Genomic DNA, 18,800 nt, shown 5'->3' with positions numbered 1-18,800 from the left:
TTTGAATGTGACTTCCAATTTATTCCAGAAAAAAGGTAAACATCCCCTACTCAAACTGGAAATGCCCTGCCCGGTCAACTCCAAAACTGCCTTCTTGAAGAATATATATAAAAAAAAGCATAAAATAACTAACTTAAATATATTTAAGAATTACAACTCAAATATATTTCCTGCCATTCGTACTACAAAAACATTTTTTCTACCAAGGATTGAGCCATTTCAGGCGAGAATCTCTTTTAAGAGTATCCATATCAAGACGTTTTTGATCCTTTACAAATTTCTCTGTTGCTTGTAATCTACTGTCGTCCACCTTGATTTCTTTGGCCACTATGCATTCTCCTGTCTCCTTCAGAAAGGTGTAATTGATGTCTTCTTCCGTAGGTTCTCCGTAAGGGAAAGTAATAGGAGTGATTTTCACCAAGTGTTTCACTTTCCACAAAAGTGTATTCATTTCTGGGGTGTTTTTTACAATTGCAATTTCACTTGTCTGAAACGATGAAAAATTAAAGAAGAATTAAAGAAAACCTGACAATTATATGTTTATTCCTTCTTACACTCTCATCAATTCCCAGGTCTCTTATAATTCTCTTTTCCCAAAAAGGGATTCCCTTGTATGGCTTTATTCTCTTCACCATGAACAGTTTTGAAGGCTCAATTGGTGGGTCTTTGTGGTCAGGATCACTGAAAAAATCAGGGAAACTGTAGAAAATAAAAATATTTATACCAACATAACCTCAAAATTTACCGGGGATAGTAGAGAATCTTCCCATATCGGACACCATCCTTGTAAACCCAACGCTTATTATGTTTTCCAAAGTATCTCACAGATAATCTGCAAATAATTGCTGGGCTAAGCAGTATTTTATCCATTTTTTAGAGCTCACTTGGCGTGTTTGCTTTTTTTTCACTTCGACCTTCCCATACTTTCCAATGGTTTCCAGTGATGGCATTGATGTAGCTGGAAAGTGGAAACGCGCGTGGCAGGATTTTCTTGAATGTGATTAAAAAGCGCCCTTATTAGCAGATTAATTTATTTTAATAGGATTTAGTAGTCCGTGTTAAAATGCAGTTATTTTGGGTGATATTCCTGTTTTACTTGATGATTTGCTTTGTAAATGTTGCGTGTCTTGAACCAATAACGACATTTGGAGTAATCACAGGAGGATCAGCTGCCCTAGCAGCTCTTGGATTTAACTACAACACTATTAAGTTAAACACATATTGCCGGTGGTATGAGTGTTGTACTCCAGATTATATCCCGATGAATATGAAGCGTAAGTTATTTGGCACTTTTCTGACAGTCCAGAATTCCCGGTGCAGAGTAGTTCCCCCCAAAAAAAATATATGGATTCCTCGTGTTCTTCGTAGGCTCTAGAGAAAAAAAATGAAATCTTCGAGTTCCCCGAAGAAATATATGGTTTCCCCGGAATCCATGAAAAAATGCATGGGGCTTCCCTGAGTTCCCTGAAAAAAATATATGGGTTCCCTGAAAAATATGGGTTCCCCTTAGGTTCCCTGACGAAATTTATGGGTTCACCGAGTTCCCCATGAGTACCCTGAAAAATGTATGAGGTCTCCGGATTCCTTGTAAAAATATCTGGGTTTCCAATGAGTTCCCTGGAACATGTATGGGTTTCCTGATAAGATTTATGGGTTTCCCGAGTTTCTAGAGTTCTCTGAGCAATCCATGAGCTCTCAGGGTACCCTGTAAAAATATATAAGTTCCCCGAGAGTTTCCTGAAAAATGTATGGCTTCTTCGGATTTTTCCGTGAGTTTCCTGACAATTTTATATGGGTTCCCCAGGTTCCCAGTGAGTTTCCTGATAATATATGGATTACTCGTAGGTTCCATTAAAAATGTAAGGGTTCCCTGTGAGTTTCCTGATAAATGTATGGATTCCTCGTGGGTTCCCTTAAAAATCTAAGGGTTCCCTGTGAGTTTCCTGATAAATGTATGGATTCCTCGTGGGTTCCCTTAAAAATCTAAGGGTTCCCTGTGAGTTTCCTGATAAATATATGGATTCCTCGTGGGTTCCCTTAAAAATCTAAGGGTTCCCTGTGAGTTTCCTGATAAATGTATGGATTCCTCGTGGATTCCCTTAAAAATCTAAGGGTTTCCTGTGAGTTTCCTGATAAATGTATGGATTCCTCGTGGGTTCCCTTAAAAATCTAAGGGTTCCCTGTGAGTTTCCTGATAAATATATGGATTCCTCGTGGGTTCCCTTAAAAATCTAAGGGTTCCCTGTGAGTTTCCTGATAAATGTATGGATTCCTCGTGGGTTCCCTTAAAAATCTAAGGGTTCCCTGTGAGTTTCCTGATAAATGCATGGATTCCCCGGGTTCCCTGTTAGTTTCCTGATAAATGTATGGGTTCCTCGTGGATTCCATGAAAAATGTATGGGATCCTCAATACTTTCCTGATAAAATGTATGGATTCCTTGTCGGTTCCCTTAAAAATCTAAGGGTTCCCTCTGAGTTTCCTGATAAATGTATGGATTCCTCGTGGATTCCCTTAAAAATCTAAGGGTTCCCTGTGAGTTTCCTGATAAATGTATGGATTCCTCGTGGGTTCCCTTAAAAATCTAAGGGTTCCCTGTGAGTTTCCTGATAAATGTATGGGTTCCTCGTGCGTTCCCTGAAAAATGTATGGGATACCTAATACATTCCAGATAAAATGGATTCCTCGTCGGTTCCCTGAAAAATGTATGGGTTCCCCGGGTTCTCTGTGAGTTTCCTGATAAATGTATGGGTTCCTCGTGGGTTCCCTTAAAAATCTAAGGGTTCCCTGTGAGTTTCCTGATAAATGTATGGATTCCTCGTGGGTTCCCTTAAAAATCTAAGGGTTCCCTGTGAGTTTCCTGATAAATGTATGGATTCCTCGTGGATTTCCTTAAAAATCTAAGGGTTTCCTGTGAGTTTCCTGATAAATGTATGGATTCCTCGTGGGTTCCCTTAAAAATCTAAGGGTTCCCTGTGAGTTTCCTGATAAATATATGGATTCCTCGTGGGTTCCCTTAAAAATCTAAGGGTTCCCTGTGAGTTTCCTGATAAATGTATGGATTCCTCGTGGGTTCCCTTAAAAATCTAAGGGTTCCCTGTGAGTTTCCTGATAAATGTATGGATTCCCCGGGTTCCCTGTTAGTTTCCTGATAAATGTATGGGTTCCTCGTGGATTCCATGAAAAATGTATGGGATCCTCAATACTTTCCTGATAAAATGTATGGATTCCTTGTCGGTTCCCTTAAAAATCTAAGGGTTCCCTGTGAGTTTCCTGATAAATGTATGGATTCCTCGTGGATTCCCTTAAAAATCTAAGGGTTCCCCGGGTTCCCTGTGAGTTTCCTGATAAATGTAAGGATTCCTCGTGGGTTCCATGAAAAATGTATGAGTTTCCTGATAAATGTATGGATTCCTCGTGGGTTCCCTTAAAAATCTAAGGGTTCCCTGTGAGTTTCCTGATAAATGTATGGATTCCTCGTGGGTTCCCTTAAAAATCTAAGGGTTCCCTGTGAGTTTCCTGATAAATGTATCATCAATTACAGGTCCCTGTGGGTTCCCTGAAAATATATGGTTTCCCTGAAAAATGTATAGGTTCCCGTGTTTCCCAAATTGCAAAGCCAGATTGGCTCGGGTTCTCCAAAATGAGTTACGCTTTAGCCTCATCCGGTATCCGGCTGACTTCGTGTCTTTTTATTTATTTCCAGAACTCAAGGAAGAACTCGAACAAACAATCTTTGGTCAGCATATAGCAATAGATGTAGTCTCAAAAGCACTCAATTATCACTACAAGAACTTGGAGAAGTCCTCAAAGCCACTTGTGATGAGTTTTCAGGGAACTTCAGGGATAGGTAAGACTACTGTGTCGAATGTGATGAAGAGAGCCATTTACAAGAAGGGCATGGATAGTAAGTTTGTGCACAAATTCAATGGGCGTGTGAGTTTTACCTTGGTAGACAGGGCCAATGTGTACAAGGAGCAACTACTGAAGACCGTTAGGGATGCAGTTAAAGATTGTCCTCTGTCACTCTTTGTGTTCGATGAGGTGGACAAAATGCCTCCTGGAATATTGGAAGGTATCACGTCTACGCTCGATCATGGTGAGTCAAATGACAACATTGACTTCACCAAGGCAGTTTTTATCTTCATCTCAAATGCTGGTGGACTGGAGATATCACAGCACCTGGCTACTCTGATGAGAAGGGGCGAGAGTCGAGAAGATACCCAACTCCATCACTTCGAAAAACTAACAGAGCTGAGCATGTACAATTCGAATGGGGCGCTAGAGAAGAGTGGAACAATTGAGAATGCCCTCATTGACCACTTCATACCATTTCTGCCACTTGAGCAGCGTCACGTGAAGAAGTGCATTGAGCAGGAATTCCAGCGAATTGGTATGCCCTATCCGAGCAAGGAACGACTCGACGCAGTCCTCAATAGTGTGACATATGAAAAGGAGAATGAATTCTTCGCCGTGCACGGATGCAAGAAGCTGGAAAAGAAAGTTGGATTGGTGGCAGCGAATGACTAAAAAAAACCTTTCCTTCAATTAAGTCGAAATTGTGTAAATAAATGTTGATTTTTTTGTAATTAATATTTTTATTAAAGTCCTGTACTTTAGTAATTTTTTTTATCAATTAAATTAATTACAAGCAGCTTCATCATTTTCATCATTCCCTTTCCAACATATTTACACAGAGACTTTTCACCTAAAACATTTATTCCTTTGCAAATCTTATTTTTCAAAAATTCTATTTTCCTTCTTATTTACCTTCTTCACTTAACACCATTCGAAACCCGAACATTCATTCCATGTTAAAACATGAAAAGTATAAATTTGAAGCTATTTAATAGGAGAATTGTGTACATACAACAGTTGCATCCCAAAATTCTTAGCACAAGTCATGTCCATTATTTTTTTTGATACTTTTCAAAATTTATTCACCGTGAAATACCATTATAATAAATTAATTGGACAGCCTAAGAATTTTGGTGTTGAACTGTAGCTCTGCATTAAAAATCTAACATACTGATCATACTCATATTTCGCATCATTCTGTGTATACAAAAAAAACAACAGATTGCATAGGCTTTAATCCAGAACATCGCATTAAAAACCCAAATGTAATTTTCAGGAAGACTATGTTAGGAATAAAAAAGTGAAACACAATTACCGCATTTTATTTGAAGTTTCGCACTTTGCACGGGGAGGTAAGTATTCGATTTCTTGAGTTAAGTTGCTGAACTTAGAACTATTCCTTTTCAGTAAGACGATTATCTGGTTATAAACAGAGCTAGCTATGTGCAATATTTAACATCTCGTATAACACACCATTTCCCCTTAATCCAAGACACAGTTTCCATAAACAAACAATAACCGAACATAATTTTGTTTATACACTGAGAGAAATCCGAAAAAGTTAAAATAACATTCCGGAAATGTTAATTTTACCCTGCAGTATTGATCCAAAATCGGTGTAAATATTACCCTTTTTAGGTGTATTGGGGGTTAAAGTTACCCTTTTTCATGTTAATGTTACTCTTAAAAAGGTGTAAATTTAACTTTAAAAATTTTGATATATTTTTACATCTAAAAAGTGTTAAAATTATGAGGAAAAAAAGTTAATCGCACCCTCTTTTTTTCTCAGTGTAGTTACAAGAGTGAATTTGGTTTGCATCTTAAATTAGACAATCTTTATCATAATGTTCTGCATAAACGTTAAAAATGTCATGAAAATTAAAAATATGACGATAATAATGTCCAGCCTCCTTATCATGAGTTAAAAAACTGCTCTCTCTTGGTGTTCGAGCAGTTAAAATTAGGCCACGCCTCCTTTACAAGTAAGTAATAATAAGTTCCTCTTTTTTTGTAAATATTTTTACAAGCGAATCCCCAGAAGCGAACGGAAATATTGAAAGTTTGATAAGTTAATCGAACTGATTAATCTTTTAACTCTTTCGCGTCACACTTTTATTCAGCAAGTGAATTCATGTAAAATTGGGGTTTTCATAATACTTTATGATCAAAAATATAATAGTTCTGAGAGGAAAATAAATTTCCATTGCGTCAAAACTCGGAAAAACCCCGGGTCATATATGACCCTATTGTCCTCAAGGGAAGTGTACATACCATTATCAAAATCTATATCACGGGCTTTGTAAGATTTTTTTTGTTTGAACTTATTAATTTGGCCAAAACCATGGCAAACTGGATTGTTTTGATGGACACTGTACTCCTGGTGTTCAAGGAATCCTCCTGTGTAATGCCTTGAACAGTCTCTGTCACACTATTTTGAATGGTATTTGGCAAAAATAAACTTATCTACATATTTATTCGGACACAATACAATTGCACAATATGGGACACTTGCAGAATACTCTAAAATATTGCAAAATATGTTATAATTCATCAGATATAAGACGAAATGTCCAGGAGCAATATATTTTCCTCCTGGATTTCACAAAGAAAAACAATGTCCCAACTACATTGTTGGCACGAAAACACTTTCATAAACTTTTACCCTTGCCGACAATAGGGTCATATATGACCCGGAAAATTCTACGTGCTTTTCTAGGAAAATTGAGAGTAGTTTATTATATCAAAATATGCAATATACAATCTTTAGATATTCTATTTTGTGTTTCTAAAGAACTTTTTGCTGAAAAAAATAAATGAATATAAAAAATTTTGAAAAGGAAAAGTCATTTCACAAAGTTCGAAATTCGTGACTTTTGATATCAAATATTTTCTTTTCCTGAATATCTGGAGTCTTGAGAAAATTAGCCAAGAATCTTACATCCTTCTATTATGATGTCGTGCACAAACAGATAGATTTCAATTTAAAAAAAAATCAAAAAAAATTGTTTTTTCCCCGGGTCATATATGACCCTAATGACGCGAAAGAGTTAAATGTCATTTTACTAATAGAGGTCACTGAGATTAAAATGATAATCTTACTTTTCCCTCAAACCGCTCCTTCTCTAGATGTTGCCCAGATGGATATTTTGTTCATACATGCTAATAACCTTGAAACCTTACGTTATTTCTTTTCAAGGTCAAAGATATTATCCTTTATGACCTCTACACCCTAGAAACAATTCCTTAAAAAATGCCTTTTTAAAGAAATTTTTCCCTATCCTTCACTGAGAGAAATCCGAAAAGTTAAAATAACATTCCGGAAATGTTAATTTTATCCTGCAGTATTGATCCGAAATCGGTGTAAATATTACCCTTTTTATGTGTATTGAGGGTTAAAGTTACCCTTTTTCATGTTAATTTTACCCTTAAAAAGGTGTAAAATTAACATTAAAAAATGTTGATATATTTTTACACCTAAAATGTGTTAAGTTATGAGGAAAAAATGTTAATCGCACCCTCTTTTTTCCTCAGTGTTGTTGGCAGAAACGTCAGAATTTTTTAAAAGGCGCAATTTTTGACTAAAATAGCTTCTAGTGCTAGTGTGTAGACAACATTAAACATGTCCATTTTACAAAAAAATTATAGTAAGGTGGGGTAAATGGATCGTTTTCCGAAGAGTGCTACTTAAACGCTTGTTTTTGGACTGATGATATTCTTTTTTACTTCTTCTAAATCCATAGAATTATTCACTGTTTCATTCAGAAACATAATATTAAAAAAAATTATCAAAAATATTAAAGAAAATTTATAAAATAATGATAATACTGAAATAAGTCAGCATGCAGTAAGTGGGTCATCTTTTCGCTAATTCACTTTTAATTAAACATTTGGATTTAAAATACTTTTTTTCACAAGGAAAAAACAATAAATGTTTTCAATCAACCAGCTGTCATTAGCGAAAATATCACTGCTAGAAAATTTTTAGTGAAGAACCCAAATGTCACAAAATTGAAATGAGTCGATTACACTCACTTATTTAATGAATAAAAATATTATTTTTGCTTTTTATCAAATTTGAATAGTTATATTATGTTACTTTAGTGATTATATTACGAAAATAAAAATAAAAAAATATTATTTTAAGTGGATTAGTCATAAACGATCCAGATAGCGAAGCGCCCGGATTAGCACACTTGACTGTAGAAGGCATAAGCTTGAAATTTCTGGGTAGAACTTACTCAAGAATTCGAATATCTCCCTGCAAAATTTCTTAGTTTTATTTTTAAATTAAATTACGGTAAAGTGTATTAATTAGAAAGAATTAATTTTGATTTTCAACGCAATAACGATTTCTAAAAAATACTCGATGCCTACAAACTGCATAAAAAGACAATGTTACATTAGGTGAGAGGGATATTTTAGAGATAATTCAGTGATTTCACCTAAATGTGGTTATTTATATATATTCATTTAATACATTTTGTGTATTGGGAGTAGCATATTTGTTTTCGTTTTTTTCTTTAATCCTCATTTTATTTCATTAACTTGACAGCCTATTGAAAGTTCTTCTTTTTTTTTCTTAAATCTCTTTACATTCACAAGAAATATTCAATTTTCCATAAATTCACTGTTATAGTTCTTTCTCATATTTGTTGTTTCTTTTTGTCAAATATTTGAATATTATTCAATAAAAAAATTATTTTTCAATTTTATTTACTTTTGTTGTTGCTGTAGCATTATATCCTCATGAAAATTCTGCTATTCAGAATGTCAAAAAAGTTTTTAAGCCAAAAGAGACATGAAGTCTTTTTTATTCTATGAAAACTTTTTTTTTTCTCAAATTGTAATTGCAAATTGCAAATCTATCTCATTGAAAATTGTCATTTTCACATTATACAAAAAATTACTCTCATGGTAGATTAATTTTTTTTTCACCTATATATCCGCACAACGTAATACGTCCTGGACACGAGGAAATTCAGTTTCTCAGAAGATACTAGGACACTTTGACCAGTCTTGCTTGTTTTTGCACTCCCAGTAGTTTCCTTTGTACACATGAAACAATGTATCATTCCCCTCTTCCTTAAGCTTTGTGAACCAAACAGGTTCATAAGGTGGATATGGACGTCCTTCTGAAGCTGCACTCTCTGCCTCTGCTTCCCGTTCTCTTCGGCGCAATCGTTGTGCTTCTTCGAGTCTGTAGGGAGGACAAAAGGCCAAAATTTCAATTGAATAACTAAATTTTAATTAAGCCTTTCCAAAATAATGCATAATGTGATTATAAGCATCGTACACTGAGAGAAATCCGAAAAAGTTAAAATAGCATTTCGGAAATGTTAATTTTATCCTGCAGTATTGATCAAAAATCAGTGAAAATATTACCCTTTTTAGGTGTATTAAGGGTAAAATTTACCCTTTTCAATGTTAATTTTATCCTTAAAAAGGTATCTCGTTATTCCGTCAATACATAGTTTGATACTCGGAGGAACTGGATTAAATATTACACTGAGAGAAGTCCGAAAAAGTTAAAATAACATTCCAGAAATGTTAATTTTACCCTGAATTATTGATCCGAGAACGGTGTAAATATTACCCTTTTTAGGTGTATTATGGGTTAAAGTTACCCTTCTTCCATGTTGATTTTACCCTCAAAAGGTGTAAAATTAACATTAAAAAATGTTGATATTTTTTACACCTAAAAAGTGTTAAAGTTATGAGGAAAAAAAGTTAATCGCACCCTCTTTTTTTCTCAGTGTACTACTTCCTTGATAAAGAACGTATGAGAAAGATGATTCGAATTAGCTCTAGGAATTAACAGTCCTCGACCCCTGACAGAGGCTCCAGGAACCGGGAGTGAAGCTAAGCATTGCAATATCACGATCTTTTAAAGATTATGAGGCCCTGTGATTTTTTTATGTGTTAAAATAAATCCATTTCGAATTGCTTTTAAGGTCTCGATGCGAGCCAAAAATATAATATATTTAGGTGGCTATAAGTCTCGGTTAGATTGCATGAATAATACTCAGAAAATAATTGCAAATCATCTGTATCTAGATCTAAGTGATAAGAACAATCGAGCAAACTTACGAAAGGTTGTTTATAAACAGGAAAAAGAGAAATTGGTCCAAAAAGGACCCCTGAGCCACGCAACATAATAAACTTGCAGGCTCCGTTAAGCGGCTGCTCTTTCTAATCCTTTGAGTGCGTCCACGGAGGTAGGACGCAATCCGAGACATTGCCGAGGACAAATAAATAAATTTCTCATAAACTTTGAAGCAGAGAGGAAATCATGAGAGATGCTATCAAAAGCTTAGGAAAAATGCTAAGAGAAGATTAGTCTGCGATTGTTCATAGATTGGACAATGTCGAATTAGACACGAAGTAGCGCACACTAGTGGTGCCCAGCGCGAAATCCTGATTGAAATCTAGCAAGAAGACGCGAAAAGTCTAATTAACCAGTGATCTGCTCAAGAAGTAAAGCCTCAAAGCGCTTTGAAAGAATAGGTAACAGACTTATTGGATTATATTCAGACGGACTCACTGGCTTGCCAACTTTGGGAATGAGGATTATCAGGGCTGAGATAGTGATTATGAAGTCACTAATTTAATAATAAATTATGGTTTTTTCTGAAGTTGATGAACTAAAGGTAAAATTTTTAATTTCGGAAACGCAGAATTCAGGTCAATCCAATTGGGAAGTTCTGATTTTAATTTTCAAATAATTAATAAAATTCAAGAATATTCTGACGACTATTTTATCGATTTTTATTAATGAAGATATTAAGTTATTCTTGAATTTTAAATTAATGTTTCGGAATCCTAAATTTTACCCTACTAGAATATTTTGCGTAAACTTGTATGGAAATAATTGAAAGTGTAAAACCTTCTGTTAACTCTTTCGTCTCTTTTGGGACTGTAGTACCCAAAGAAGCATATGAATATTCTATGAAAAACAATGTTTTTTAATTAATTAGAACTGATATAAATCCGATTCTTGTGGATGATTACAAACTATAAGGATGTCCAAATCTAGGATATTTTTTGCAGTATCCCAATTAACTCCTGAGCTTAGATATTTTTGATTAAAAATTGTGAAAATGGCTTGCAGCATATGCTGCGATCCGGAAAGAGTTAACTCTTTCGTCTCTTTTGGGACTCTGAGTACCCAAAGCAGTATATGAATATTCAGTGAAAAGCAATGTTTTAAATTATTCAGAACTGATAAAAATTCGATTCTTGTGGATGATTACAAACTCTAAGGATGTCCAAATATAAGATATTTTTGGTAGGACCTCAATTAATTCCTGAGCTTAGATATTTTTGATTAAAAATTGTGAAAATTTATCACAATTTTTAATCAAAATATCTAAGCTCAGGAATTAATTGAGGTCCTACAAAAAATATCTTACATTTGGACATCCTTATAGTTTGTAATCATCCACAAGAATAGGGTTTTTATCAGTTCTGAATAATTAAAAAAACATTGTTTTTCATAGAAAATGCATATGCTTCTTTGGGTACTACAGTCCCAAAAGAGACGAAAGAGTTAAAATATTAAAACCTTTAAAAATACTTTAAAAAAAATGTCAATAATTTCATTATCTTCTTGAATGGAAAATAAGTTCTTATAAAGTAATACTAAAGTTAAATTTTTCACTAATTGAGATAATTGAATATTAGATTTCAAACAGACGTGCCAAAACACGAGCTTCTCATTAAAATAAAATTATTCCCAGTATGGAACCTTGGGAAATAATTTTGATAGAATTGCTTGCATCCTTGTGGTTTTTACTCAATTATTTTGTAATTTGCCATCTATCTCTAAATTACTGTTTATTTTTATTTTTAACCAACTTTATCATTATTTATGATTTTATTAGGGATTTATTTAAGTTTGGACGGAAATACAGTTATATCGCTTATTTTACAGACCGTAAAATTTTAATTGTAATGAGAGTTATTTTTCTGTTGGATCATCTGTGAATAATTATATTTCACTATAAGTCAAAACTACTACTATAATTTTGTTGTCAATGCATTAAATAACACAAAAATGTACTAAGTTCGTCATTAGATAAAGTTTCATTCCCCATCCGACGTTGTTTATAAGCATTTGGATAATTTTTTATGAAAAGTTGTTAAAGTTTACAATTTTCTTTTAAATTTTCTGTGCTTGCAGCAAATGAAAGTCCAATTATGCAAATTGGACTTTATTCTTTTAATCGGTTTAATGGGTTTAATAATCTTTTTAGTCATTTTATAATGCGATTGGCTGTAGTTATCACCTTTGGATGTTATATAGATTTCGAAAAATCACAAAATTATTAATCACTTAAAAAATGCTAATTTTATGATTTTTCGCAATATTATAAAAAAAATATTTTTTATTGTATATTTTACATTTATATTTTTTATTTATAGATCTTCATGACCCATCACGATTTATAGGTACAATAGGGCACTGTATTTATGTATAAAACGAGAAATATTGTCATAACAGAATATTTTGTGAATAATAAGTCCGTAAACTAAAATTGCTCTTTCTGAAAAACTGTTGAAAAAGGCTGACAAAGCATCCCATGTTTCGCGAAATGCTTGAATTGAAAGCACTTTCGTATCATTTACCGTTCACCGGTTCACAGTCGATTTGAACCGATTTATAAATCGCTCAAAAGATTGCCAAAATTGCTTAAGAGTAAATATATTATAATTTTCGGATAAGAATTAATTATCGGTTCATAACCGATTCATTAATGGTTCATAAACGATTGGAAACGGTTTAAATTTGTGAGAAATTACAAGGCTTTTCTAACGAGCCTGAATATCATACCTACCATTCGGTTGAGAAATATGTTCTCTTGAGCCTCTTTAATCCTTTATGGACGATTGGAACACCGGTGTCCCATAAAGAAAATAATTTTGCCTGACTACCTAAAGTTACCTTTTTCTTATGTCTGTACATAATTGTAAAGTAGAAGGTTGAAGGAATCTAGAATATTTTTTGCAAGTCTCTAGCTATTTGCTATGCAGTAAATATTTAAGCTAAAAATTGTCGATTTTTTAAATTCTAAAATTCATAATTAATTTTATTTATTTTTTATACTTCCATTTTTTTTTTTAAGAAAAACCATTTTGGAAATAAAACCTACAATACTTAGACGTAATATTTTTCTTTAGAGCGAAAATTATTATATTTGGTATTAGCAGAAAAATTATTTAAATTTTTGGGCTATTTTTGTCCTTATCGTTCATAGAGGCAAAAAATACATCGAATCAGTCCCTGTTGGACTTTCCAATGTTATATCGTCTCCTCAAAATGCAAGTGTTCTAACTTACATTTTGGTCGATTTTGAGTTATTGCCATAGTGGTACTATATTAACGCAATACTATCGGAAAATGCATAAAATTTTCCCCGAAAACCATTTGTTTTTCTAATATGATTAAACGAAATTGTTCTATGTGCATGAATTCACTAAATTAGGGTCATTCAAAGTCAAATCAAGGTCATTCAAATAGTCCTTGAGCAAATTGCATTTGTCATAAATCGTATGATTTCCAACGTTATATGAATTGAATAAATTTATCTTCGGAAGATGGAAATGGATATTTCGATTTTATATGGCTTTCTCTGTAGAGTTCGAACAATAAAATTATACAATCATAAAAGATTTTTGTTGATGGAAACATTTTCACATACCTGACTTTTTCCGAGTTGCTATCATCCCATTTTCCCTCCTCCATGAGTCTCTGATCGGGTCTCCTTCGTGAGTCCGTTGGCGCCACATCTTCCTCCCATTCATTCAATTGACACGCTAGCGTTGTGAAACTATAATACCTACAAAAAAAAACAAATGAACGTTTTTCTCAATTGAAGATCTCCATGATGATTAAAAAGTCCCAAAAGGACACTTACTTATCACTATCCAAGGGGGGCAGACGTCTCGACCAGATGGTTTTGTAATTGCCCGTTTTGTAAATTGGACTGTCTTTGGTGCCATTGGTCGATATCACGGGAGCTATTTCAATTTTATTGTCCCACGTACCATTCAACACCCACTTCACCTGACCATCTGCATTCATCACAACCCCTTTGACGCGTCTCTGGGTGTCACGTGTAAAGTATGAATAGGGAATATATTTCAAATGGCATTTTATCCCTGTGGCACTGTTTTCTCCCACAATATCCATATCTCCATGATGATCCACCCACAGTTTGCCCACAATTATATTATGGACGGTGGTTGTGACCTTTTGGGATTTTAACAAAGATAGGGGGAAAAGATGAATCACAAAGTGTAAATTGATAAATTATTAACTGAACACTGTAACAATATAAAATCTATTTTTTTTAGGTGTGATTCCTTCTAATCACATCTATTGTAATCGTCGGATTTTCTCAAAGTGCTCCGATCGAGCTGAAATTCACAGGGTATATGTTTTGAACATCCCTGTTGCCGAAAATCATAAGCTGGCAATTTCGGGTCCGATCGTCCGTAGTACGCAATATCTCTGGTTTGGATAGAGATATCTTCATAAATTTTTTTAAAAATATATCTACGCGCGCGTAAGTACGACACTTTCTGTGCTATTAGTTTTTTGAAAAACCGGTTCTAAACCGGTTAAAAAACACGTTTTGTAGTTTATCTCGAAATCTAGGTATGCGATTTTGAATTTTTTATGTTTATGTTGTAGTCCAGAAAATTTAGACCGATTTAAAAAAAGAAATTAAGACATTCGTCGAACGGTTCTCGAGATATTTCACTTTAAAAATTTCAGTTTTAAGTAAATTTGCTATTAGCGTCAGGCGGAAAAAAAAGCGGGAGAAGCGGCGTCGGACAAGCTTTCCCCATATATATAGCACTCCCTCACTCTCCCTTTCTCTCACTCTCCCTCTCTACATAGTGAGTCTATTGTGATAGATGGGTGCGAACCCTATCTTAATATGTATTGATTGCATTTGCATTATTTTAATCTAGGTTATTAAGCAATATCATAGGGAGCGAGGTTCAGTGGAAGTCCACTCACCTGCACTCCCTATTCAGCATTTTTGTGTTACTTTTAATATTGTACTTTATGTAGAAAGTAAGAGTTGGAATAAAGAAGTCAATGAGAACAGAAGTGTTCTTTTCTTGTTCACCAAGATTCGGCATATTGGATGGCGATCCTGCCAGACTTGGTAGTTTTCTGAGTAATAGTGAAGTAAAAGTGCAAGAAGAGAAATTCAGTGAAATTACGGAGAACATTATTGAAGAACAATATGGGCAATCCACACAGTAAAGAGGAAGAAATCATCATAGCTCAAAACGGTGGTGGAAATTCTGACAGTGTGAAAAACGGTGTAACACTAACTGAAATGTGTTTAATAATACTAATAGTGATATTAGTAATCATGATCATCGGATACGCGGTTCAAAAATTGCGGGAAATCATGAAAAAAGAGGTACATCGAGAACTAAACCGTCGCCGAGCAGAATTAGGAGTTTAAAGAAAAAGAAAATAGAAAAGTGAATAAAAATCCAAAAAAAAAAAAATAAATAAATACATAAATAAATGAAAAGTGAACTATCCAAACGGCAAAAATGAACTGGAAACTCTAAAAGTGTTAAAAAGAAAAATAAATTAGTAAATAAAACCAGAATAAATGGAAAAATTGTGGAATGTCGCAGAAAATCATCTCCTTCAACTTATCTTCAGTGTCGAGCACAAAAAAAAAAAGCATTCTTCAGCATGAAAATTGACAGAAAAGCATTGTCAATCGGAGGAAGCTGCATGGCGGTATTGCTAGTTGCTGTAGACTTGTGGTACAACATCATTGAGATCTTCAACGATTCTTGGAAAGTAGATCAGAAGGAACTTATTTGTGATCCAGAATAAGATCATCAGACACCCAACATCTCTACACGAAAAGGTCAGATGTATAAGTTTCTAAGATCAAAGTTTGTAAAATTAAATACCTTATGGAACAATTAAGAAGACTATTGGACAGGGCAAATCAAATTTTAATCAATCTTAAAAAAGACGGTCCACATAGAAATTATTCAGAAAAATTTGTCAATACAAAAAACACAGAATTAGAAGATATTTTAGCCGTCTGTGAATAAAAATTAAATGAAATAAGAAATTCAGAAACTTTATCTCAAGGAAATGAAATCCTATGTACAGAAATTTCAGATCAAATAAAATTTGCAGTAAATCAATCAAAATCAATTTTACAATACAGAATAAAGAAAACTGTTGAAGCTGTAGAAGAACACAGTAGCACTCAAAAATTTAGTACTTTAGAAGTTGGAAAGGTACAAGAAGTTGAGGAAAATCGAGAAAATAAAGAAAGTAAAAATACAATCATGGCGCACACTTTTGATTTAAGAACTGCCACTAATCTTTTACCTGTAATGGATAATACAGAAGAGGTTACAAAACGCTTAATTGATTCGTTAGAAATGTATGATCTTTTAGTAGGATCATCAGAAAAATCATTACTTATACACTTTGTTCTTAAAACACGTCTTTCCGAGGCTGCAAAAGTTCGTTTAAAATCAGAATACTCAAGCATCGCGGAATTGCTTAAGGATATGAGACATCATTTGTTGCCACAAAAATCAGACACCTCGTTGATGCATCGGCTTTGCACAGCCAAACAAGGAAAAGAAACCCTTGAAAATTTCGGGAAAAACAATTGAAAGCCTTTTCGTTGATCTTACTGTAACACAAGCAAAAGGAAATTCTTCTGCGTATGAAATATTGAAGAAAAATAATGAACGCATAGCTATAAGTTCTTTTGCAAATGGATTAAAGGATTCTCAGCTTAGTACTGTTATCCGGGCGCGAAATTATGATTCTCTTAAGGATGCTATTAGAGGAGCGTTAGATGAAGAAAACCCTCGTGGTGAGTCAGCACAAATCTTTCACGCAAGAGGAAAACATAGTGGAAGACGATATTTTCATAGAGGAAATTCTAGGCAATCGAACAGAGGAAATTCTCATCAAAATTCTCGTGGAAACTTAAGAGGAAATTCTCGCGGTAACAATCGAGGATACTCGCGGGGAAGTTCTAATTCATATAGAGGCAATTCCAATCGTGGAAATTCAAATGGACGATCGAATTTTAATACAAGAAATGGTCAATCCATTCAATTTGCTGAAGAAGAAAATGTTCAAATTTTTCATGAAGAAAATGAGTTGAATGATTCGACTGGTGAATATTCTTCACAGTCAGGGGAATGTTTTCGTTCCTTTCTTGCCTAATCAACAAATTTTTCAAGTCAACGGTATGAATTTCGTACGATTTGCAATAAATGAAAAAGTATGTCGTTTTTTGGTTGATACAGGTGCTTCGGTGAGTGCAATAAAGAATGAATGCGTTTCAAATAACATGGAAGTGAATGACGAAAGAAAAATAAAAATTAATGGTATAAGTGGGTCAGTATATTCGTTAGGATCAGCAAAAGTAATGTGTGAATTTGAGAATGAATGTGCTGAACATGAATTTTTAATCCTACAAGACTTTCTTAAAGAGGCCGATGGCATAATCGGTTCCGATTTTCTTTCAAAATTTTCTGCGGTAATAAATTTCGAAAATTTCAACCTATCCTTATGGTGCAATGGGAAAAACGTTATTTTTCCTATTGAGACCTCACACTCAATTAATACTATACTACCCCCAAGGTGTGAAATTGTGAAATATTTTAGAACGAATGCGGAAAAAGATTGTGTGATTGTTCCGAAAGAAGTTTGCAATGGTGTATTTGTTGCAAGTATGTTAGTAAGACCGAATGAAGGAATAATCCCAGTACGAATGTTGAATGTAAGAGATGAGAGCGTGATTTTAAAAAACTTCATACCTGAGATTCACGACAGTGATAAGTACTGTATTTGCAAACTTGAAGAAAAAAGAAATTCAGCGGACCGTGTCAAAAATTTACTAAAAGAACTTAATCTAAACTATTTGAAAGGAGAAGAAAGATGGTCAATAGAACAAATATGCGCAAAGTATTCGGATATTTTTCATTTAAAAGGGGACAAGTTATCTGTAACAAATTTATACCAACAATTTATTAAAGTAAAACCTGACATTCAGCCGATTTATGTAAAACCATATCGCTTACCTCAAGTCCAGAAAAATGAAATTCATAAACAAATTGAGAAAATGTTATCTGACGGAATAATTGAAGAAACGCGTAGCGAATGGTCGTCGCCTTTACTTATTGTGCCGAAAAAAGCAGATGAAAATGGAGAAAAGAAATGGCGAGTAGTTGTGGATTATAGACTTTTGAATAAACAAATCCAGGATGATAAATTTCCGCTTCCTAATATAACAGAAATACTAGATTCTTTATCCGGAGCCATTTATTTTTCGCATTTGGATCTATCACAGGGATATTATCAGTTGGAGTTGACGAAAGAATCAAGAGGATGTACATCATTCACAACTGATATAGGTCAATATCGTATGACAAGGCTTCCGATGGGTCTAAAAATATCGCCGAGTTCATTTTCAAGACTTATGACTATTGCAATGAGTGGTCTAAATTATGACAAGTGTTTGGTATATTTAGATGACTTGATTGTTTTTGGTAGAAACTTGGATGATCATAACAGAAATTTAATGAAAATTTTCCAACGTCTTAGGGAAGTTAACTTGAAATTAAACGTACAGAAATGTGAATTTTTGAAACGTCAAATCTTGTATCTAGGACATGTTATTTCTGCCGAAGGTATGATCCCAGATCCGGCAAAAACAGAAGCTGTTAGACATTATCCAATCCCTACAAATTCATCAGAAGTTAAACGCTTCACAGCTTTTGTTAATTATTATAGAAAGTTTATAAAAAATTTTGCTACCCTTGCGGTCCCTTTAAATCATTTAACAAAAAAGTCAGTAAAATTTAACTGGACGGAAGAATGTCAAAAGTCCTTTGAAGCTCTAAAAGAAGCATTGTTACA

General features: G+C 34.0%; 3 protein-coding genes across 4 annotated transcripts in view; 1 reads left to right on the top strand and 2 right to left on the bottom strand.

Annotated features, from left to right (window-relative positions):
* Positions 1–120: 120 nt before the first annotated feature.
* On the bottom strand, positions 121–953 carry LOC129800220 (39S ribosomal protein L30, mitochondrial). The gene is made up of 3 exons (XM_055844497.1): positions 746–953; positions 555–681; positions 121–487 (listed from the first exon to the last, which is right to left on the bottom strand). The coding sequence occupies exons 1-3, from the start codon at positions 868–870 to the stop codon at positions 200–202; spliced, it is 540 nt and encodes a 179-aa protein (XP_055700472.1). The 5' UTR covers positions 871–953; the 3' UTR covers positions 121–199.
* Positions 954–1,049: 96 nt separating this feature from the next.
* On the top strand, positions 1,050–4,652 carry LOC129800096 (torsin-like protein). The gene is made up of 2 exons (XM_055844477.1): positions 1,050–1,274; positions 3,705–4,652. Exons 1-2 carry the CDS (start codon positions 1,064–1,066, stop codon positions 4,526–4,528), a joined length of 1,035 nt encoding a protein of 344 aa, XP_055700452.1. The 5' UTR covers positions 1,050–1,063; the 3' UTR covers positions 4,529–4,652.
* The window catches only part of LOC129800000 (oxysterol-binding protein 1), a 48,288-nt gene continuing 34,064 nt past the window's right edge, over positions 4,577–18,800 (bottom strand). For both annotated transcript variants that reach the window (XM_055844350.1, XM_055844358.1), the window contains 3 exons: positions 13,771–14,105; positions 13,555–13,692; positions 4,577–9,053 (listed from right to left, as the gene is read on the bottom strand). In XM_055844350.1, the coding sequence (XP_055700325.1) occupies positions 8,843–9,053; positions 13,555–13,692; positions 13,771–14,105 (684 nt within the window). In that variant the 3' untranslated portion in view covers positions 4,577–8,842. The remainder of the gene's footprint in view (positions 9,054–13,554; positions 13,693–13,770; positions 14,106–18,800) is intronic.

Source organism: Phlebotomus papatasi, chromosome 1 (assembly GCF_024763615.1).
Source record: "Phlebotomus papatasi isolate M1 chromosome 1, Ppap_2.1, whole genome shotgun sequence".
Taxonomy (NCBI): Eukaryota; Metazoa; Arthropoda; class Insecta; order Diptera; family Psychodidae; genus Phlebotomus; species Phlebotomus papatasi.
The sequence above is the reverse complement of the archived record's forward strand: the minus strand, read 5'-3'. Positions and strand labels throughout refer to the sequence as shown.